This window comes from Ammodytes marinus (genome assembly GCF_949987685.1).
Source record: "Ammodytes marinus genome assembly, chromosome: 9".
In the NCBI taxonomy this organism is placed as follows: domain Eukaryota; kingdom Metazoa; phylum Chordata; class Actinopteri; order Uranoscopiformes; family Ammodytidae; genus Ammodytes; species Ammodytes marinus.
This window is the reverse complement of record NC_137213.1, coordinates 6294161-6317762: the sequence shown is the minus strand read 5'-3', so window position 1 is coordinate 6317762 and position 23602 is coordinate 6294161. Positions and strand designations below refer to the sequence as shown.

At 40.2% G+C, this 23602-nt stretch overlaps 1 protein-coding gene across 1 annotated transcript in view; it reads left to right on the top strand.

The window, feature by feature from the left end:
- Positions 1–10658: 10658 nt before the first annotated feature.
- The window catches only part of astn1 (astrotactin 1), a gene marked incomplete at its 5' end in the record, with an annotated part of 480467 nt that continues 467523 nt past the window's right edge, over positions 10659–23602 (top strand). Inside the window, one exon of the mRNA XM_080034245.1 lies at positions 10659–10977. Coding sequence (XP_079890371.1) covers positions 10659–10977 — 319 coding nt within the window. The remainder of the gene's footprint in view (positions 10978–23602) is intronic.

The following is a 23602-nucleotide window of genomic DNA, read 5'->3' as shown; positions in this document are numbered from 1 at the left end:
GTACACTAATGTGCCTTATTTTCTCAGAGTGTGCAATAGTTTAAGATAAATCATGATTTGAATGCAGAAGCCATTCCTTCACTAGAATCAAATCATTGTTGGTTTTGGTCTTTCCTCTGGATCTATTGACAAGTGGAAAAAGATAGAATGGCACCAGCCTTATCCTTTAACTCTACAGAGAAATAACATTTCATTTGAAGCTGGCAGGGTGTCGAATGATTATTTTGAAGTTTCTCTGGGGCCTTAAGGCAATGCACCGGAAAAGTTTCACTCTATCCTTATCATTGCGGTCGCTTATTTTTTTCTGGACTGGGGTTATAAAAAGGCATAGGCATCCAATAGTCAAAACGTTATTACTTGATCGTATTTGAATACTGATGAACAGCCCTTCACCAGTGTCTTGAGGAACCACCAGTCGACCATCAATAATACATATGTGATAGTCTGGGTTTATTCCACTTATTCTCACCGATAGCTTTTAACTTTTTAATATTTCACTGCGGGGGCTGAGACCAATCCACTTGTCTTTTAGCTTTGATTCCCAAGAATTGCCCTATTTTGGACTTCTGGAAACAGGGACAGAAAGAGAGAAAAACGTCAGTTAATAGGAGAGCGCAGAGCTGCTTAAATATTAAATGGATGGACGGTAGTGACACAGAAAAACACAATCCTCTTTTCTTACGGCTTTGCATCCAAATCCAAATGGCAATTGTCTGGTCAACAAAACAGTCAAGGGAGTCTGAAAGCCCTCTGAAATGTTTTGTCCCTGTACAATTTCAATGGGTTTTCTTCTCTGTATTTGTTTGTCATCCAATTTTCTTTTTGCACAATTCATGTCATTGTAAAAATACACTGTTAAAAATGTCAACATAAAAGCATTGTTGTACTCTTTCCTATCTTCACAGAAGTTCTTAAAGCTGCACCAAGCAATGCAGTGAGGAACCCAAATAGAGCTATCACCAATATATATATATTTTTTTTAAGATATTTTTTGGGCATTTTTATGCTTTATTGATAGTGTAGAGAGACAGAGATGAAATGGGGCAGAGAGGGGAGTGACATGCAGAGAACAACCGCGGGCGGGAATCGAACCCGGGTCTGCTGCTGGTCCCGGCCCGGGGGGGGGGGGGGGGGGGGGGGACGCCCTACCAACTGAGCTAAGGGCGCCCCCTCACCAATAATTTTTACACACACACACACACACACACACACACACACACACACACACACACACACCTGTTCAGTTACCTGCACACACCTGGGGCCGTATTCACAAAACATTTTAAGGCTAAGTAGTAGGTCCTAACGTGCTGATTTAGGAGTAACTCTCAAAGATAAGGGGCGTTTCACTCCTAATTTTAGGACTCCTAACTTTTTAAGATAAGTGTAATTCACAAAGCATTTTAGCGCTAAAACTAGCTCCTAAATCTATGAAAAGCTAGGAGTCCTCGAGAGGACTCCTAATTCACTAAGAGTAAATCACAGACAACCATTTGATGGCATTTTGGAGAGATGTAATGCTAGTGAGCTTTACAAAAGGTACCTTTAATAGCTGTAAGGGTTTAATGATCTTAGTAAAGCTATATTTAGAAAAGTATAGACACATTTATATGTATTGTATTTATATAAAACAATATTTATTAAAGGCCTACTTCACCGGTTTGAATATGAAGGTGTATTGAATTCTGAGATCCTATGTATGTAGTATAAATGTGCAAAAAAAAATTAAAATCGGTTCATCCTAGCCTGAGAAAAGGCAGAAAGAGTGTTTTTTTAACCCTATATTTCTTCTTCTCGTGACATCACAGAAAGAGAAATATAGGGTTAAAGAAAAAACGTTCTTTGTAAATATTACTGTGATGTCACAGTAAAAGACATCACAGTAATATTTACAAAGTAAGTTTTTTTTTAACCCTATATTTCTCTTTCTGTGATGTCACGAGAAAGAGAAATATAGGGTTAAAAAAACACTCTTTCTGCCTTTTCTCAGGCTAGGATGAACCGATTTAAAAAAAATTCGCACATTTATACGACATTGGATCTCAGAATTCAATACACCTTCATATTCAAACCGGTGAAGTAGGCCTTCAAGTTCCTTTTCCTTCAGTTGCTTTGGGTTTACGATGCACTGAAATGTACTGTTGGTGTCACCTTTGGGTTTAATTTGTTACTAGAGTAGGCCTATGTGGCGCTTCGCACCATCTCCTCCGTTCCACAGGTCCGCTACTGTATAGTTGCGCGTCTCGTCTTTTTCCTTCCGCATGCACTTTACGATTTTGCCGGCAGTTGTTTCTAAATTGTGAAAATCCTGGTTTGTCGCTGTCTGACTATTGCTGCATAGTCCACCATTGAGAGAAATACAGTGAGAGTGCATGGCGTCTTTGGTGGCGTCTTCAATGAGGATATTTTTTCCGATTCAAATCATTGTAAAATTTAAAATTAATAGACCTATGTGGCACTATTGTAGGTTAATTGTGAACGAATGTGTGGGGAACCCTGCAGTATCTTGGTTTCATGTTAAATCAGTGTCACTTGTCATTAATTGTATTTAAAAAAAACTTTACTTTAATACAGCGGCACGATATGGATATCTCCCACAGTGTTTCTATCATAAATTCACTCTTAGCTCTCATTCCCTCTCAGCCAATCACTGTAGGCATAGAAGGTATGAACATGACATCATCCATAGCAACAGGGTCAACACCGCCCTCTAGTCTTAGCTCTTAGTACTCTTAGCGCTAAGATAAAATGTTTTGTGAATTCGGCCCCTGATCCTCATTACTCAGCCACTATTTAATCTCCAGCTTTCCACACACTCACTGCCTGACTGTTCTTTGTCAACCTATAATGCAATATTCTCCAGCATTTACTATTGGACTTATTTTTCTGTTGCAGACTCTGCCTGACTCTGGATTTACCCTGCTTGCCTGTTTTCCCTGGTAAACTACCTATGATTATGTAACCAACCTTGAGTGTTTGCATGTACCAGTTTTTTTTAAGGTGTTACCTCCCTATAATTTGCCAGTTGTCCAAATTGAAGGACATTGCTTATCAAAACCTGCGAGTTGCGGGTCAGCAGTTGGAGCGCCCATGGTGGCTCGGTCCTCTTTGCAGTTGTTCCCTGCATGTCATTCCCCTCTCTGCATTATGTCATCTCTCTCTCCGCACTGTCAATTAAGTGTTACGCGCTCCCACCCTTTTGCTCTCTCTCCTCTTGCCTCCTCAGTCCTCCCTCCTGTTGCCTCCTCCATACTCTCTCTCTCTCTCAGGTGTCCTGGGGCCTGATTGGCGGCAGGTGCTCCTGCTCCTGCAGAGCTTAAAGGTGTGGCCTGTGCCGGTCTCTGACTGACGGCGGGCGATTCGGCTGCTGAGCTGCTGTGCTTTTCTGTTGTTTCTGTTGTGTTATGGTTTAGTTAATGCTGCTAGGTGGTGTTATTTTACTTTAATCGTAGTTTAGAGGGGCCGGGGAATAGATTAGTTGGAGGAAGACCTGGGCAATACTGCAGTCCAACTGTGGCTGCCCCAGGCTTCCTCCCGTTTACCCTTTTTTCTTTTGCAGCCTCCTGCTTGAGTTGAGTTGTGGGTTTTAATAAATTACATCATTATTACGTTGATTTATGGTTTCATTGTGGTTCTTTTCATGTTTACTGGCCGGTTAACGAGCCTGGTATGGCCGGCCGTAACATAAGCATTAAAAAAAATGCGTACCACATTTGGGGTAACCCTAGGCCCGTGACAGTTTTAGCATCTTTAAGCTATTTCTTTTGGTTTTTATCAAGTTTGAACCCTTTCAACATGTTCTGCTGCCATGTAGTGGCAAATGGCTCTATGGCAGTGTAGGTTGGCTAACTACTTTCTGCACCGCTTTAATCCACACTAGAATGTCTCGACAGCCATTCATTATGATCGCCAGACAATTTGCACACATACAAGGTCCCATAAGATTCACCGCCATGTCTGAAAACTATTGGAGACCATTTCCCCATTGGTGACATCACACTGGAGACACGGTTGCACGAATCTCCCAAGGATGAGCATTTACAACATAAACACTGGCAGGAATGTTAAATTATACGTGTGAAGTTGCCCTCTTTCCATACATTATGCACCATGAACATATAGCTCAATTTCAGCTGTGGGTATTACTGCCGGTCATTTAAATGCTCAAACCAATCACAACAGGGTCGTGCTAGGGACACTAGGGACATGAGGGGCCCCTCCTATGTCACTAGGAGGGGCAGTAAACAATGTTACAATGCTCAGCTTTATATCCAGCAATATCTGTATACGCTTCTTGAAGCCATCAATAGCAATCCCATCCAGCTCTTTTTAATGCAATGCAGTTGAATGTATGTTTCATTCAGCACCATCAATCCTGACTGATCCACAATTTAAAAAAAACTCTGACAGTGACGATGCATGAAACAGAGATACATGGCTGTTATACGCAGTTTTGCTAATTTATACTATGGATTACTTATTTAAAACAGTGGGCTTCCCATATTGCTTTATCCACACAGCACTGTTATGCTAATGTACAGCCTCTGTTCATTTGCAACATTTATATTTTAAATTAATAATAAGCTACCATTATCATCTACAAAGCCAATCCTGCAATATTCACATTCGTCCCACATGGTTCTCCATCATGAATCAAAGGCAAATATGTGCCTTTAATCAAAGGATTCATCTTGGTAGCATGCATAAGTTACTGCAAGCAATGAAATATGAAGTGAACTTCACAGTTGCTTCTTTGTTTTTAGTTGACCTTTTATTTGAACGGGATAGCCTCATATATACATTTGATTTAAGTGCTTTCCGATTTGGCAGCACAATTATGTCCCATGAAGCTTAACAGACACTTTAGGCTGAAGAGAGTGAAGAAAAAAGAAACTCAACAGAATGTAATCATATTTAAATCTAAAATAAATGCCAAGCGTATAATTTCATTTTAAGTCAAACTTAAACACTCAAATAGAATTGAAGGATTTGCACGACCATATCATGTTAATTTGATTAGTTCAGTGAATTTCTAGCAAGGTTATTTGACTTTTCAAATTACTTTTGTCATCTAATTTATTTAGTTCATGTTTATAATTAGCCACAACCGTCATATCAGGCTTCAATAGGCAGGTTGATTTAGTGAACAGCTTATTTAAGTTCCTTGTTATTTGTGTTCCCTGTGGTTGAACTGTTGTGAGATGTTTTTGTTAGGTAGAAAGCTTCCAACTATAGTAAAAGGCCAACCGATCATACAGATGTTGAATATTGTGGGGATTGGGTTTAAGACTTACTTTTACTCCAATTGTTCTGCATGAATTACTGCCTTCTGTTCTTTCTTTAACCTTAAACAATGAACATCCAGTCCCATTTCAATATCTTCTGCTATTTAGTGTACATCTGGGGTGTTAGGACTTCTTGCAATGACAGTGAGTTTTTACATTCAAATACATCTAATTCATCTATTAGGGAAAAGTAATGTCTTTGCCCAGTCAAGTGCATATCCAATCACAGAGGTAAACTTCTAAAGATGCTCAGTGGTGATGCTTGGAATTTATTCACAATGTTGTATGAGGGTAGCCTGGAAATCCTGACCCTGATATCTTGAACGATAGAGGGTCTGGCGACGATCAATAGTAATTTCCAACTCTAGGGGCGGCTCCTACTCGTGCATTTCAAATGCCACTGCACGCAGTTGGATAGCACTACAACCAATCAGAGCGATGCACAAGTGACGTAAGCCCCGTTCGTTTAGCGAACAGCTGTTAAACTGTTCAATTAAACGTTTGCCGTTGTCGGTCGGCAAAACAGAACATTCCACTTACTTGCTAGTGAAAGCTATGAGTCCCGTCTTCCAATTCGTTAAGGGTCGAGGCCAAAGCAGTCTCAAACTCACACAACATATCCGCAGCCATCTTTGATGTTTACTATCACAGCTTCGACGTCGCATGCACGTCACTGTCGTCATCCGGTTACGTCCTCCCCAGAGCACCATATAAAGGGCTCTGGCGCGCCCATATTAGATAGAACCAATTGAAACGTTATACCAGATTTCTGGTAGTCTTGATAAGCTTCAACGGAGCGTCTCCAGACCAACACGCGCAGCAAATTTAATTTGCCAGCGCCTAGTGGCAGGTCTGGGAATGCCAGGCTAGTATGAGGGTGCATGTGCACATCAATTAGAAACAATGATCATTTTGCTGATGGGACTCACATGGTAGCCTGGTGAGACCAGCCTTATCTTCACATGTGTTTCCCCAATCTTCACGGGGAGGAGCCAACAAAAAATGACTAGAGCAATCAGGGTCCATGTTTAGACCTAACGTCTTCTCCTGTATAGTGGAAGGAAGCTTCTGATTGTTGTCGTCAATCTAGCCTCGTGAGACCAGCCATATCTCATGAGATTATTCGTAGATCTATGTTGACATCAACAACCACAACAACCAATCAGGGGCTGCCTACCACTAACGGTTGGCAAGTGGGGAAGGTGACTAGAGGCTAGATTGATGACTACATGAACCAATCAGGGACTGCCTTCCACTAAAGGATAGGGCCGGGCTTCTCCCCATGGAGACTGGAAATGTCTACACTTATCTGCAGGAAAGAAACAATTGTGACGCTTGCGAGATTAGGCTGGTCCCACCAGGCCACCCACAGGACATTCTAAATGGATGTCCTGTTGGTAATCTATGCTTAGCCATTAGAGAGCTATTCGGACAGTTTATTGATCAATTACAGTAAAGGGGTCAACAACGGCATAAAAAAAAACACACCACAGCCGCGCAGTCAGTGGTCAGAGTTGTATCTACAGTTTTTTCCAGAAGTCCTTTTACTCGTTTACAAAGATCTCAACGGCATATACTGGCCTACATCACAGATTCATGAGCCCTTAGCTTGTCCAATGTTAGGTTTCTAGATATTCAAGACCCCACCGGGATGGAAATTGGAGAGGAAGCTTGTCTCAGATTCATGCTCCCACACTGTGGAACAGCCTTCCCAAAGATATTAAAGAGGCAGGCTTTGTTGAAATGGCACGTGAAAACATATATTTTTAACCTTTGCCAGCAGCACCTCGTCAAATGTGCATGCTGAATATTGAGTCACACATGCTGTTTTTAAATGATTTTTTAAGTGTATTCACTGATTTGTTATTGTAGCTGAGGTATATGTATTGTATTGACTGATGCCTTTAATGGTTTTAAAGCTACAGAGCGTAACCTTTTCATATAAATGAATGTCGGTTACATACATTCAAGCCATCGCCGGCAACATAAGTTACGCGCTATAGCTTTAAATGCTGACTTCTTTTACTAATATTGTCATATTCATTTTATTTCTATTGTGAAGCTTGTAATGCATGTCATTGTATCACTTTAAAGCCATTTGAGCTGCAGTTCTTGTACAAAAGGTGCTAGGTCTATACAAATAAAGTTTATTATTTTTATTACAAATATCATTTGATCAACTATATAGGCCAGGCAAAGTAACCCATTTTTGGGCCAAAAAACCGACAAATTGTAAAATAATTTTTTTCAGCTCAGATAATTTCTATGAGGTGTCCAGAACAACATACTAAAAGTCCTAAGAAATCCTAGTTGAGGAAATATGTTTAATTCTCATCAATCCGAGGTGTGTGCCAATAAGGCGAGACACCAATAAATTCCAATAGGGCTATTTTTTTCCTTTAGTCCTATCAAAATGAAACTTTACACAATGAAAGTATCCATGACAATGAAAACATTTTGTATTACAAGTTTCTTTGAAAATGAATTTTAATATGCAAATGAGCTATACACTAATCGTACATGCCCAAAATCAACCCAAATAGGCTTAATGTTTTCCTTTACTCCTACCACAATAAAACTTTACATAGTAAAAGTATACTAGAAAAGTAACTTTTTTTGTATTACAAGTTTCTTTTTAAATTAATTTGAATATGCAGATGAGCTCCACACTTATTGAATATCCAATCATCCTACTGCCAATGGGTGATGGCAATGCTGCTTTTAGACTGGCCTCAAACCTGAAAAACTGCCTGGCTTACCTGCCAGGGGTATAACAGGTGCCTCTCATGAATTAGATTTGTCTCTTCAAATGCCACTGCACGCAATTTGATAGCACTACAACCAATCAGAGCAATGAACAATGTGACGTATTAAGCCCCGTTCATTTAGCGAACAGTGGGATTAACTGTTAAATTTAACTTTTGCTGTGGTCGTCTGCAAAACCGAACATTCCACTTACTTGCTACTGAAAGATTTGAGTGCCGTCTTCCAAATTGTAAAGGGTCGAGGCCAAAGCCATCTCAAACTCAAACAACATATCCGCAGCCATCTTTGATGTTTACTATCACGGCTTCGACGGCGCACTGTCGTCATCCGTTTACGTCCGCCCCAGAGCACCATACATAGGGCTCTGGCCCGCCCATATCAGATAGAACCAATTGAAACGTAGCTCAGGATTTCTTGACATATTTAATGAGCTTCAATGGAGAGTGCCCAGACCAACAGGCGCAGCACATTTAATTTGCCAGCGCCTAGTGGCAGGTCTGGATTTACAGGCTGGTGCCATTCCCTTTCCTATGCCAGATGTAGAATCACAGCCTGAAATGGCATGGAGAAAGAGGAGATTGTCACGCACCTTGGGACCAAGTAACTCCTTTGTCTACTTTATGCACCATATCCGTCTTATATTTGTTGCTTTCTTTGGTTCTTGTGCCATAAACAGCTTGTGTGCATTCAGATCAGCATGATGCAACAAGAGTACTAACAAGTCTGTGTCATCACCTACTGAGACTGTGTCTTTTGTTCTGGCAGAGGCAATGGCAATTTGGACAATGAGCACATCTGCATCGTGCTTTGCATGGTTTGTGATATACCATTTTTATCTTACAAGTTTCTTTGAAAATGTATTTTAATATGCAAATGAGCTATACACTTATCAAATATAGGCTACCCAAAATATATCCGCATAGGCTTCATTTTTTCCTTTAAAGATCCAAGTGACTCCTGCAGATATTGCTGCGGTTGGTTGCATACACATTCAGTACTTTATGATTCCTCCTATACGTGAACCTATTGAGTATCAGCCACTGGCTCTGTTGCCAGCAGATAACAAAACATTACAGCTGGATGTTTTCTGGAAGACATCCCTACTCCTTCACTCTCAAAGGCCATCGTGGTCTGGTATGATGCAGATCCTGCATCTTCTAGATGAACACCCTGGAGCTTCAGTAACATTCCTTCCAATGATTGATCTTGATCCCAGTGATTAATCCTGCATATACTCAACATTGAGGTGTTTGGCAACTCAAGCTCTGCAGTATGATGTGACCCCTGTTCTGACGTTCAACCAACCCCTTCTGGAAAGCCTTGACCATTATAGGTTAACTTCTAATACAAATGTTTTACTTTTCATTTAGACTTTCATTGTGTAAAGTTTTAATGTGGTAGGAGTAAAGGTTCAAATTAAGCCTATGCGGACATATTTTGGGTAGCCTATATTTGATAAGTGTATAGCTCATTTGCATATTAAAATTAATTTTCAAAGAAACTTGTAAGACAAAAAATGGTGTTTCACAAACCATGCAAAGCACGATGCAGATGTGCTCATTGTCCAAACTGCCATTACCTCTGTCAGAACAAAAGACACAGTCTCAGTAGGTGATGACACAGACTTGTTAGTACTCTTGTTGCAAGTCTGATCTGTGGCAAGTCTGATCTGTATGGGTTCACTTTGGTGGGCCTACACTGACCTGGTTTGATCTCTGTTTTATCTAGTGCCACCCAATTTCTTCCCTAAAAGATCTCTCATTACATTAGTCCATTTCATCACTCAATTTGGCCCACCTGATTATGTTTACCTGCTATTGAGCAGGTAAACTTAACCCTGAGCTGCATTGGTTAAATTGTTAACCAATGCAGCTCAGGGTTCACAAACTTTTGGATATTCAATAAGTGTGGAGCTCATGTGCATATTCAAATTAATTTAAAAAGAAACTTGTAATACAAAAAAAGTTACTTTTCTAGTATACTTTTACTATGTAAAGTTTTATTGTGGTAGGAGTAAAGGAAAAAATTAAGCCTATTTGGGTTGATTTTGGGCATGTACGATTAGTGTATAGCTCATTTGCATATTAAAATAAAATTTCAAAGAAACTTGTAATACAAATTTTTTTAATTATCATGGATACTTTCATTGTGTAAAGTTTCATTTTGATAGGACTAAAGGAAAAAAATAGCCCTATTGGGATTTATTGGTGTCTCGCCTTATTGGCACACACCTTGGATTGATGAGAATTAAACATATTTCCTCAACTAGGATTTCTTAGGACTTTTAGTATGTTGTTCTGGACACCTCATAGAAATGATCTGAGCTGAAAAAAATTCTTTTACAATTTGTCTGGAATGCTATTTTGCCTGGACTAATAGGGGGGAAACAGCACAAGAGGCGTTTGTTTCCGACACGGTGAGAGCACACACACACACACACACACAAACACATCCCCTCATCCCTCACTCTACTCTATTCTCTGCTGCTCTCTCATCCGCCAGGCTGGTAGTAGACCAAAGCAGCCTGACAGAGGAACACTGAGGAGAGAGAGAGAGAGAGAGAGAGAGAGAGAGAGAGAGAGAGAGAGAGAGAGAGAGGGGAAACGAATGGCGAGCATCGACAACATGGGGCCGACACCGCTGCTATTGCTGATGCTACCGGGGCTCGCGTGCGTTCTCCTGGCCGTCCTCGCGCCAGGTGTCCGCTGTCTGAACGGCGACGATGACCAGGGCCAGGACAGCGAGTGCAAGATGAAGAGCGTCACCGTGTCGGCGCTGCCTTTTCTCCGTGAGAACGACCTGAGCATCATGCACAGCCCGTCGGCCTCCGAGCCCAAGCTACTCTTCTCCGTCAGGAACGATTTTCCCGGCGACGTGGTGGTGGTGGACGACCTGGAGAACACCGAGCTCCCCTTCTTCGTCCTAGGTGAGTTTTTTTTAATGTATTTTTTTCTTTATTGAAACATGACGGCTCTTGTCGCGTGCTTCATTAGCCTTTAATTGAGTAGATTAACGCCCCCCTTACTTTGTATTGTTACACCGAAACATCTGTCTATTAGCTTAGGCCTGGCTACACACACCATGTTCTCACTGTTTTGAAAAGCAATACAACCATAATGAATATTAAACGTTGTTAACTGCGTTTATATGTCACATTTAGACTGTCAATGAAAACATTATATGTTAGCGTGTGTTATTGCTAACACTGTGGTGTGCTAAGTATAGACTTAGCGCTTCTCATTCAAATTATACGCCGCCTAGCATCCTTATGCTAAGGAAATTATAGTGTTATTGTCCTCCCATTCATATATTAGTGAAACGGGCGTCACTTTCAAGCCTTGTGTGTTTATTCTCCCTTATGTTAGCTTCCACACGTGGGTCTGTTTGCTACATGTGTAGGCAACTACTTCATTATTAACAGAGTAGCAACTATGCAGTCAAACTACTCTCACTCGAGTCAAATTGTAGGTTGTCTCTGTTTATGTTGTTCTGTGGTCACAAAGTGCTGTCCATGTCTTTTCATTATTAATTGAACGACAGTGCAACTCTCTCCTGATAAGTTTTCAGGCTTTCATAAAACACAACTTTATCCCAGTTCAAGCAAAATCTGAGTCTACTTTAACTGGACATTAGGTTGCTGTGTATATTTAACAGAGTTTGGTAGAACGAAGCAAAGTTTGCATCGTGTTAGTGAGCTGTCCATGGTGCTGAAGCCACTCTGCAGCGCCCCATGACTAGTTGCTGCTAATGTGAGTGCACTGTGTACGGTCGTGGATGTTTCTACCTGTTGTGGCTATGGGCTTGAATGAGCAATCAGTTCGATTGGTTCAAATCGGCAGGCAACTGGAGATCAATTTAGGCGATAATACACTGAAGGTGAATACGGTCAAATATTTAACTTATAGATATCATCATGAAACTTTGCCAGTTGTTTACTTTAATTAAAGCAACTCTTTTTTGTATTACAATTATTTCAGATATGTTGGAACAAATATGCAAATGAGGCAATATATAACAGTTGATGCCTACATTTGAATACCTTAGGACCTTTAGAATAGTGCCATTAGAATGATTATGGAAAGTTTAGTTGATGTACGTGCTTTAGATTTCTGGTTGAGATAATGAACTTTAAAGATGGTTGTATGAGAAATATACAGACACAAACAGACAAGGTTTAGTCAAATAAACATCTGAATGTACGCTTTTGAATCTTTTATTTATACTAGTAAAAGAAGACATGTTTTTTGCTTGCAGTGTCCTGCCTTAGAAGGCCCAGTCAGTTGTGTGTGTATGTGTGGTCTCTTTGTTGTCACTTCTCTTTAAACTATGAAGATCATTTTCAAACCAGCATTTTGCATGGTACTGGATTACGGTTTCTGTAGTGATGAGTGATATGTGCATATGCAGTTTGAACTGTGTGGCTGAAAGTCAAACATCTGCAGTACTTTAAATATATAAACTAATAGAAACAGAGTTTGTCCAATCATACTTATAAGGCTTTAAAACACCTGAAGCTACCCCCTATCAGGTCATGGCCAACATCAGTCCAGGGTGTATGTGTTGGCATGGACAGCACTGTCTACGCCCTGCAGACTTTCTCATAAATAAACTAGTCATCGCGTTGTATAATTAATGTGGAAATTTGTACTTTTCTCAAGTACTTTTTGGAGACATTTTGTTTGACCCTTTTCAGACACACACACACACACACACACACACACGCACACACACACGCACGCACACACACACACACACACACACACACACACACACACACACACACACACACACACACACACACACACACACACACACACACACACACACACACACACACACACACACACACACAAGACTGACAGGAAGCTAGGCTTTGGCTAGACTTGAACACATTACATGTCTAGCATCTTGAACCCCTGGACCACCAGGAAGTGCATGGAAATGTGACTTTTCAGCAGGTGTACAATAAAACTGTATGTCTTAACAGTGTTCAGAAGAGTTTATATCTACCCTGCTTAGCCTTGGAATCACTTGTTCAGGCTTTTATCCAACTTCATCAGCTAGGCCACTGGGCTATTCAATTACTAATTTAAGTTAACTGGACATTTGGTTGCAGTGTATGTTTACAGTTTTTGCCGATTGCTTACACACATGTTGCAGACTTTGGCCCACTGTGTCAAAACTTAACACACAGGCCGAATGAGACAAAGCACATGGAGATACACTTCTAACTTATAAGGCGAATTGAAACTCTTGAAACAAAACCTAACAATCCCATCTCAAAACAGTTTTTAGCATCAAAACAATACACACATGCACCTTTGAATTACTCTTTCCTAGCAGCAACAACACACAGATGTGCTTTATGCAAAACACAGCTGTATTCAGTACTTTGCATGGTTTTTGACTTTAAAAGTCTCATACTGATTTTTTTTTGTGAAAGATTGATTCACTACAGCTCATCTAGACATATGAAAATAAAAATAAAAAAGCTTCTGAAAAAAAAGTGTATTTTGCAATGTCATGGTTTTGGCAAACAAAAAAAACAATAGGTAGGATGCAGTTCAAAAAGCAATTCAGTGTATCACTATACTGTAAACTCTGAAACAGTTATGAGAAAATGAAAAAAACAGTGTTGTATGGAATGGGGCGGGTGGATTATGAACCCTTTGGATACCGCCTCACGCTTGCGTCTGGCCACATCGCCTCATTGACATCACATGCAATGTCATCCTTTGAGAACCATCAGCGAAAATATTCCTGATATCCAGTCTAAATGACCTAATTATGGAGCTATTGTGTAGTTGGGCTGGACTTTCTGCCCAGGCTCCTATATTGGTAGGTCATGATCTATAACATGGTCCACTATAGTGACCCTGTCTCCGTCTGTTGCCTTCTTTGTCCTCGTCCTCCTACCGCTCTCTCTTCCTCTTCCCCAGACTGTTACTGTCTCACAAAGAAGCTGAGCTCACCTGAAGTCTATTCGTAGTGCTAAGGCTCACACTGATTGGTATTCAATTAGTTTTATTTTGTATATTTCATGTGTGTGAGTCTGTGTGCTTTTCCAAGTTTGGTTGTGTTTTGTGTTTTAAATAGATGTGTTTTCCCAATGATTGCAGGAGATTTCATTTTTGAACAATGTGTCTTATGTAAAAAACTGTGTGTAGTGTTTTGCAAGAAGTGTTTTGGAGAATTTCAAACAGTGCAAAGCACATTTTGTGTTTGTGGGGTTGGTGCTTGTGTTTACGGCATGGTCACAAAAGTTAGAGGTTGTGATGCTTTGGGCCTAGCAACCACTATTAGTGTGTAAGCATTAGGCAAAAACTGTAACAGAGTTTGGTAGAACGAAGCAAAGTTTGCATTGTGTTAGTGAGCTGTCCATGGTGCTGAAGCCACTCTGCAGCGCCCCATGACTAGTTGCTGCTACTGTGAGTGCCAAGATGCAATGTGTGTGGCACTGTGTACGGTTGTGGATGTCTGTTGCTACTTGTGGCTATGGGCTTGATTGAGCAATCAGTTCTTATTTAATTGGCTCAAATCTGCAGGCAACTGGAGATCAATTAAGGTGATACACTGAAGGTGAATAAGGTCAAATATTTAACTTATAGATATCCTTGCCAGTTGATAACTTTGATTAACCCTTAGGTGCTCTTGGGGACGTTTTTGTCCTTTCGCACTTTTTTTACGCTCTTTTTTGTGTATAACTTTGGCTGTGCTTATGTTAACTGAAATATTTTTGGCCAGGGATTTTTTTTTTCAAATATTTTGTGAATTTCTACTCAGCAACTTTGTACCATCTATTATAAAGGCTGTACACTTTTTTGTTACACTCAGCTCCCTAAGGACGTTTTTGTCCCCTATTGACTCCCATTCAAAATGGCCTTTTTTCACCAATTTGATCCTGCTGTCATTACAGCAGGATCAGCAGGTTTCAATGATTTTATGCTTTCATCCTCAACATAAAGCATCAAAATTTATCATTTTCAACACCTTCACAATTTTGAACCATTTCCCTATATTTGGCATAGGGTTGAATTACAAGCAATTTTCCAGGTTGTCGGTCCAGCCCCCCACAGTGCAATAGAAAAAAAAAATTCAACCTAAATGGTGTGAATGTGTTGGTAGGGATGCTAGTGTGTGGTGCATATGTGTGTATTGAGAAAATATAGTGTGTGTGTTTGTGTACACACAGCCACACTTTACAAACTCAAACGTGTATGGAAAAAATGGCCCAATTTAAACTTTATTTTCTCAAACCATAGCCATGATGACAAACACATGTAAATTTGATGATATTAGGCAATAATCCAACACTTAAGACACCAAAATTGCTTTTTTAGCCCTATCTAGCTCAATCATTTATTTCCTCCTGTTTTTTTGAGGATGAAATATGCTCCCTAAAACCATTTTTGTACTTTTTTGTAATTTTTTAGAGTTGCTGGCCTAAACATAATAAATATGAGAAATTAATGGAAAGTGTGGATCCATATGGATACCTTAGGGTTGTGTCTGTGTGTGTGTGGTGAAATTACTGTGTGTGTATGTGTGTGTGTCTTTGTGTGCATGCATATGTGTGCAGCTGTAAGGTGCAATTTGTGGGTTTTCAGGTGGCTGCAGGTTCACTTTGTTACTTTAGTACTTTGTTGACATCATCAAAGAAACTGGAATTAAAAGGTCAAAAGCAACTGACAATGAATGAATATTTGATATATATGTAAAGAGGTCAAGTGGGTTGAAAGGTTTTAAAAAAAAAAAGTAGAAAAAAATATTACTGTATAATGTTTTTAGGGCAGTTTATAGGGAGAGGATGAGTGTGAGTATTTATTTGCATCTGTGACTGCACAAATACTAAACATGTATCAAAAGCAGTTTTATTGCAAATCATTAACACATCCTAGAGTCTGATTATCCCACTCAAAAAAATCCACTTTGCATCCATTATATGAGAAATGTTTCAATTATTGTGTTTTTTTCAAATAAAAATGGCTCACATCATCACATAAGCTTGCATGTAAAGGGTTAAAAGCAATTACAAATTAATAAATATTTGATATGTATGTAAAGAGGTCAAGTGGGATAAAAGGTTTGTAAAAAAAAAAGTAGAAAAAAATATTACTGTATACTGTTTTTATGGCAGTTTATAGGGAGAGGACGTTTTTGTCCTCTAGGGTACTGAGTGTAACTAAAAAGTTAAGGATACCCAAGGGTTAAATCAACTCGTTTTTGCATTACAATTATTTCAGATATGTTGAAACAATTCAGTTGAGCCAGATTTTGAAAAATAGAAATTCTGATGTGCAAGATATTTTTAGTGGCTGGTAAGCAGCAGGTTATGACACATTTAAAACCATCACAAATTAATGTAATGAACACCATGTAATGTGTATTCATTGTTTCCCTTTAACGTTTGGGTCACATCTGACACAGGTACATCTAAAAGTGCATTTAAGTCAAGTAAAAAGTTGTAACTGAACATATTTTTAGGTAGAACCAATACCTTATTGCACTTTTAACTAGGGATGGGGATTGTTAATTTTTATTGATATTGATACCATTATCGAGTCTCCTTATCGATCCGGGTCTTTTTCGATACGACTATCGATACTTTTCTATTATTTTGTTGAAAGATAACCGGTATTATTGCTTTAATTGCCCATAAGATAATCAGAGCTGAAGATAGGACGTTAAACAAGTCATAATTCCATAGTTACTATCTATTTTATATTGCTGAAAAAACAAGTTTTTCACCAAAACTGTATTATTAAAGTTTCTCTCCAAAAACAAAAACAAAAATGTGTTAAATTTGACACACCAAGATGACCTTTTATTTACCTTTGCCTTTATATTACCGAGCCGACCTGAACACAACACATTTGACACTGTTAGCAACTTTTTTAAAGCTAACTAGCTCTATATCACATGCTATATCCTGCCGATTTTAACATGGATCTGAAAACTGGATAACTATTTTTAACTGACGGGACTTTCTACACCGTCCGGTTGTGTGATAACTACCGCTGCTATGAATGACTGCTGATGCACGCGATGCCGACTCTCCGAGCCCGTCTGCTGCAGCAGCTGTGCGCATTTTTTATTTTTTTGGACTACCGATAGACGGATACTGAGTTGAAGGAGTTTTTTTTGCCTACAGAGTTGAGAAAAGAAGCATGATTGGCCCACTGGTATGTCTCTCATTACAGTTTAGAAGGCCGCTAGGCAACGGAAAACCCCTGTTGCCTAGTGTGTATGGGTGTGTGTGTGTGTGTGTGTGTGTGTCTGAGCGTGCACGGCACGAGTTTGCATGACTATACTACTTGCAGAACATGGGCATAATAAAAGGACAGCAGCATGCTTTTAAAAAACCCGCAACGTCTGCTATAAGAGGATATTTTGGATTCAGGTACAGAGATGTTAAACATGAAGTGCTGTGCAAAGTTTAAGAGTTAAAGTCACTATACGTCGCATGGCAACATGGCCAATCTGTTTCAACTAGGGCTGTCAAATTAACGCGTTAATTTCGATTAATTAATCACAGAAAAATTAACGCGATTAAAAAAATGAACGCAGATTAATCGCACTTCTATATTGCCCTTTGACCCGGTGCAAAAGAGGTGAGACGATAGCGGAGCTGCACCTGTAGCTTCCAGACACGGCCCGCACGGGATTAAAGAGTAAAGAAAGAAGCAGGGGAAAGGGGCCGAGGGCTCTATGGATGTGTTATGGGCTGCTCCGGGCAAATAAGCATGAAGGTAGGAATACGTCTTATGATATTCTCCGCAGTGTCTGTGCATTATTGATTTAGTGGGTGCCTAATTAACAATGTCGGTTCAAAACTGTAGGCCTATCTCTCAATCTTCCTCCGTGTCTCACTTTTGTTTGCGATCATCCGCAAACGGACACCCGCCCCCTCTCACTCTTCCTAGCATTTGCCTGTCTTTTTTTCCTCCTTTGTGTGTGTGTGTGTGTGTGTGCGTCATTTAGCCTGCTAGTTTTTTTGTGTTTTTTTTTCGGCGCTAGTACCTCCTAAATGTATTTCATGTAGAAACAAATGAGGGGAGGAGACAGAAGTTACGAGAGAGAGAGAGAGAGAGAGAGAGAGAGAGAAACGAACGTTAGCCTATAGGCCTACAGTTGTTTATAAACAGGCATAAAAGTGTCATATAAGTATGCGATTAATTTAGATTAATTAATCACAGAGCCTGTAATTAATTAGATTAGTTTTTTTAATCGCTTGACAGCCCTAGTTTCAACACGTGAGACAGCACAGAGAAAAGTCTGATGAATGCATGAGAGTGATGGCCCAGGCAAGTTGTAGGCTAAGTTAACATACTGTAAGTGCGACACTGCCACGGTCTTTGACCTTTGGAGAAATGCGATAAACGGCCACATTTATAAGCAGAAAAGGCAGGTACAACAGAGAAGGTCCTACTAGAATTTGACATCGGTGACGGTGATCACATTGCATTGGAAGAGTAGAACTTCACAGTCAGTTCACACGACAGTTCTTTGAAAAGCCACTGTCGCCATGGATTTAATAATCTGTATTTCTCAGTACTTCAGAAAGCAATGCAATATAAACAATCCTATTCAAATTGCTGCTTTAATCACAGACATATGGATGTTGGGAATTGTCCTTTGAATGATGTGTGCCATTCTATTGAGATTTGATGCCGCGAGAGCCCAGCGGCGCTTTGAATAGTGTGAATAGGTTGATTTGAAGGCCTTATTTAGACAATTCAATATGTGGTGGAGGGAAATGAGCTGAAGCAAATGCACAGAACAACAAAAAGGCGTGTTTTGCATAGTAACGAGTCAACATTTGTGTCTGACATTTTCCTTACGCGACATTCTACTCTGGGACGGAAAAAACATTTAATGAAAAATTTACACAGGAGGATCCAACCACAATTGGGCATTCGAGGTGAAAGTAGCAATCCCTCCTTACCACTAACAAACAGTGAAACAGCTGCAACCTTTTCGTTTTGTTTGGTTTTCTTTTGTGTGCGTTTTTCTTGATTTCCTGTGCCGTTTAACAAAACCCTCTCCTGTGAAATATAAGGGTGCTGCCAGCTTTGAATTACAAACCTCGGCCCCTCACTGGTTATATACATGTCTTCTCTGAGAAACGAAATCAATGGACGTAAACATTGTGCGGCGGTATTGATAACGAGCAGTAATTGCATTTAGAGCAGTGTTTTCAGAAGCACAGTGATAAGAAGCCTGCCCAATGCCGTTTGTGTCAGCTAGAAACTTTAAGCTGTCGTCGTCTCACACCAGCCCCCTCTCCATGGCTGTTTGAACCTGCCATAGCCTTTCGGATGATTAATGTTCTACATGGTCCCTCCAAGCATATTTGTATTTTCCTTCACCACTATAATGGGACATTATACTAGTTGCTGGCATCCGCATGTAAACACATTCTGGACGCAAACTCAACAGCAGTAATAACAGCAGCACAAGTTTGTTTTCAGCACAATGATAGATTGTGGAGTACCTTACTATAGAGGCCAAGCCCAAGCTTTAGGCCCCGAGATACTGTGCCACAGATATACTTCTTGACGCACCTTTGTATTGGGGAATGAAAGTCAGAGTATTTTCTTGCAGTAAAAAGCATTTTCTTATTTATTTCCACTTTATTTAGCTCCAAACTCTAAAACCAACATACAAAACAAACATAGACCCTGACGTAACTTTGGTTGTGTTTACTTTGGTTGTGTTTGGTCAAAAACTGTTCTATGTCTGGGTAGCAACTGCGGAACCAACGATTGGTTCCTATTTCATACCAGAGCACTCATCGGCTCTTACACTTACTTTATCTGCGTACAGCTTTATTAGGTGAAAAGGGTTATATTTTTTAATCTATGGATATCATCATGAAACTTTGCCAGTTGATTACTTACTTATATTTTTTGCTATTCAAATTCTCAATTCAATAAATTCAGAAAAATACATATGCAAATTGGTCAATATCTCACTAATTGGTGTGAATGCTGAAAGCATTCACAGCTTTGATATTCACCGCATTTATTCTTATTATTCCGCCCGCTTTTCATGCACGTCCATATCTTCAACATGCTTCATTCCACAAACTTCCTTCAACTATCCTCATATTCAGCCCATTTTTCACATTCCGGCTTTCATTCAAAATTTTCAAAAAAATGCATAACTTCATAATTAATAAGCAATTAAACCAAAATTATGAAAAGTTTCAAATCTCTTCTCCTCCCTGGGAGTTCATCCTAGAAACTCCATTCTAACGTCTAAATGTTCAACTCATTCCAGACAACAATAACTCATGAACAGTTTTTTCATAAAATCCATAACTTCAAATAAATTCGACTTTTTATGAAATTAATATTTCATGCAAAATTATGATTCCTCCTACTCGTTCATACTTCATCGTAGAAACTCGATTCAAATTGTCCCATGTTCGTCTTGCACGGTAGCACATTTCCATAATTCACTATTTTTTCATAAAATTCTTAACTTCAGATATATTTAAAGGTTTATTACACCCAAAATCCGTATTAACTCTTTCCCCGCCATTGACGAGAATTTCCGTCATTCCTCATAGAACGCTTCCCCGCCAATGACGAGATTTTCCGTCAATCCCCTTTTTTACCGTTAGACTTGTGGGGGCGCTGTTACGGACCATCTGACATTAAATAGGTCACCCGAACAAGAAAGGTGGAGCCACTGTTTAATGTACAGGGTGACAGGGTGGAGCGGCAATGTTGCAATACGCCGAGATGCCATTCCAACCGCCGTAAAACACAAAGAAGAGAGTGTATGAATGGAAAGTGTGGCGGGAAAATCACCAACTGACGTTTTCGTGTACATTTATATCACAAAAATTTACTATCAACAACATTTGTCAATAGATACAAGAAATATGCCGGTGCCCGGCCTAAAATATACGGCTAAACAATTAGCAGAACTGATAATGGACTCGGACTCAAATCATTCCTGTTTGGAGCATTCAGAGTCTGATCAGGATGATGATGAGGACGAAGACGAAGAGTTACAGTTTAGCGAGTCAGATCAAGCTAACGTTACATTTAGCTCCGCCTGTATTAGTGCCAGGGGGAGGGGAAGGAATCCCCGACAGACGTCAACCTGTCAACAAACGACGCCAGCTGTGTCGGCTGTGTCCCCAGCTGTGTCCAGTGACGGCGATGTAGATTACAATATTTCAGACCCATCATCAGGTGACTCAAGATCCCGATCGCGTTCACCGTTGGAACTTGCCATTCATAATGAGAGAGGTAAGACAGATCATTTGAATAGTGTATCTATAAGTTTGGTAATATAGCCTAGCCTATTATGTAGACTGTAGCCTACAATTATTTCATATGGACAAGATATTCTTAATGCCAAATATTCAGAAAAGAAAGATGTTGTTGCAGTAAAATGTTTCTCTCTCTGTGTGTGTGTGTGTGTGTGTGTGTGTGTGTGTGTGTGTGTGTGTGTGTGTGTGTGTGTGTGTGTGTGTGTAAGAAGCCTATATGGTGTGTGTTCTGTGTGGGTTTGTGTAGCCTATATAGCCTAAGTGTGTGTATGTGTATGTGTGTGTGTGTGTGAGAGAGAGAGAGGAAGACAGAAAGAGAGGAGCCCATGTATTTGGTTGGTTTGTGATTGTGTGTGTGTTTATATGTGTTTATGCGTGTGTGAGAGAGAGAGAGAGACAGAGAGATAGTAGCCTGTGTGTGTGTGTGTGTGTGTGTGTGTGTGTGTGAGAGAGAGTAGCCTGTGTGTGTAGCTATATGTAGTCTATAGGATTTGGCCTACAGTAATAATAATGTTACAATTGTTTATAGGTCGAACACTGGAACGAGGCAGGAGAAGTCGGGGACACAGATCTGAGGGACGTGGTAGGGGCCAAGCAAGTCAACGTGGAGTGACTGGTGGAAGAACCCCTATGCACCATCCTGCTGCAGCGTCTACATCTGTGAGTGGCATCTGTGGGTGGCATGAAAGAAATTGGCTGCCGAAGGACATTGCTTTTACAGCAAATCCTGGACCAATCAATGATGCCGCTGTTGTTGATTCAGATAATCCAGCTGACTATGTACAGTTATTCATTTCTGATGAACTGATAGAAAATATTGTTGTTCAAACAAACCTGTATGCTGACCAGTACATCCATAATGAGAAAGGCGATGCACCACATGCTAGAACACATGCTTGGAAACCTGTCACTGTTTCTGAAATGAAAAAATTTCTAGGGTTGTTCTTCCTAACTGGAATTGTTCGTAAACCGGACATTGAAATGTACTGGTCAACAGATGAAATGCTGGCTACCCCCTATTTTAGCAAGGTTATGTCTCGCAACAGATTCGAAATAATATGGAGATTTTTACATTTTAGTGATAACCAAACAAGACCAGAAAATGATACTGACAAATTGTACAAAGTCCGCCCAGTTTTAGATTACCTTCTGTCCAAATTCCGTGAAATGTATCAACCTGGCACAAACATCTGCATAGACGAGGGTATGCTTCTGTGGCGTGGACGCCTAGCGTTCAGGGTTTACAATCCCCAAAAACCCTGCAAATATAGGATAAAATCCTACATCCTGTGCGATTCGGAAACAGGGTACTGTTTTAACATGAAGCCCTATTGTGGGCAAGGGGCTACAATTGAAGAGACAGTCATTCTTCTCCTTGATCGGCTAGCAGGTCATGGTTACAAATTGTTCATGGACAATTTCTACAACTCTGTAGCTCTGAGCAAGCGCTTACTTGGTATTAATACCCATGTATGTGGTACCCTAAGAAAGAACAGAGGGGAACCACCAGCCATTCGAGATGTAGGAAATGCTGACCTCAGGCATGGGGAAACAATGATGCGCCACAATGAAAGTGTTATGATTTTGGCATGGCGTGACAAAAAAATTGTAAAGATGACCACAACATTCCATCAGAACAGTATGGAAAACACCCAGGTTTGGCAGAGGGGCCAACGGGATAGAGTTAGAGTGCAAAAGCCAACATGCATTGTAGAGTACAACAACTCAATGAATGGGGTTGACAAGTTGGACCAGAATATAGTGTACTACCCCTTTGTCCGCAAGTCACACAAGTGGACCAAGAAATTTGTCACCTATCTGTTCCAGATCAGCTTGTTCAATGCATTTGTCATTTACAAAGCAAAAAACCCACAGGGAAAATGTACGACACTTCTGTCATTCATTGAACATGTAGTAAAGGCATGGACTAGCCAAGAGAGTGCAGAACAAGAACATAGTGTCAGTGAGGAAGCTAGCGAGAGAGAACAAAATGACCCTCCACCTCAAACTACCCCTAGAGCACCTTACAATGCTGACCCTGGCAGAAGACTAGATAAAAATGTTGCCAACCATGCGCTTGTTCCAATCATGGCAACTCCAAAAAAGCAGCACCCAACAAGAAGATGTAGGGTTTGTGCAAGAAAGGGCTTGCGTAGGGAGACATCCTACCTTTGTCAAGGTTGTGGTGTCCCTTTACATTTTGGGGAATGTTACACATTGTACCACTCAAAAGCACACTATGAAGAATGAAGTTGAGTATGCA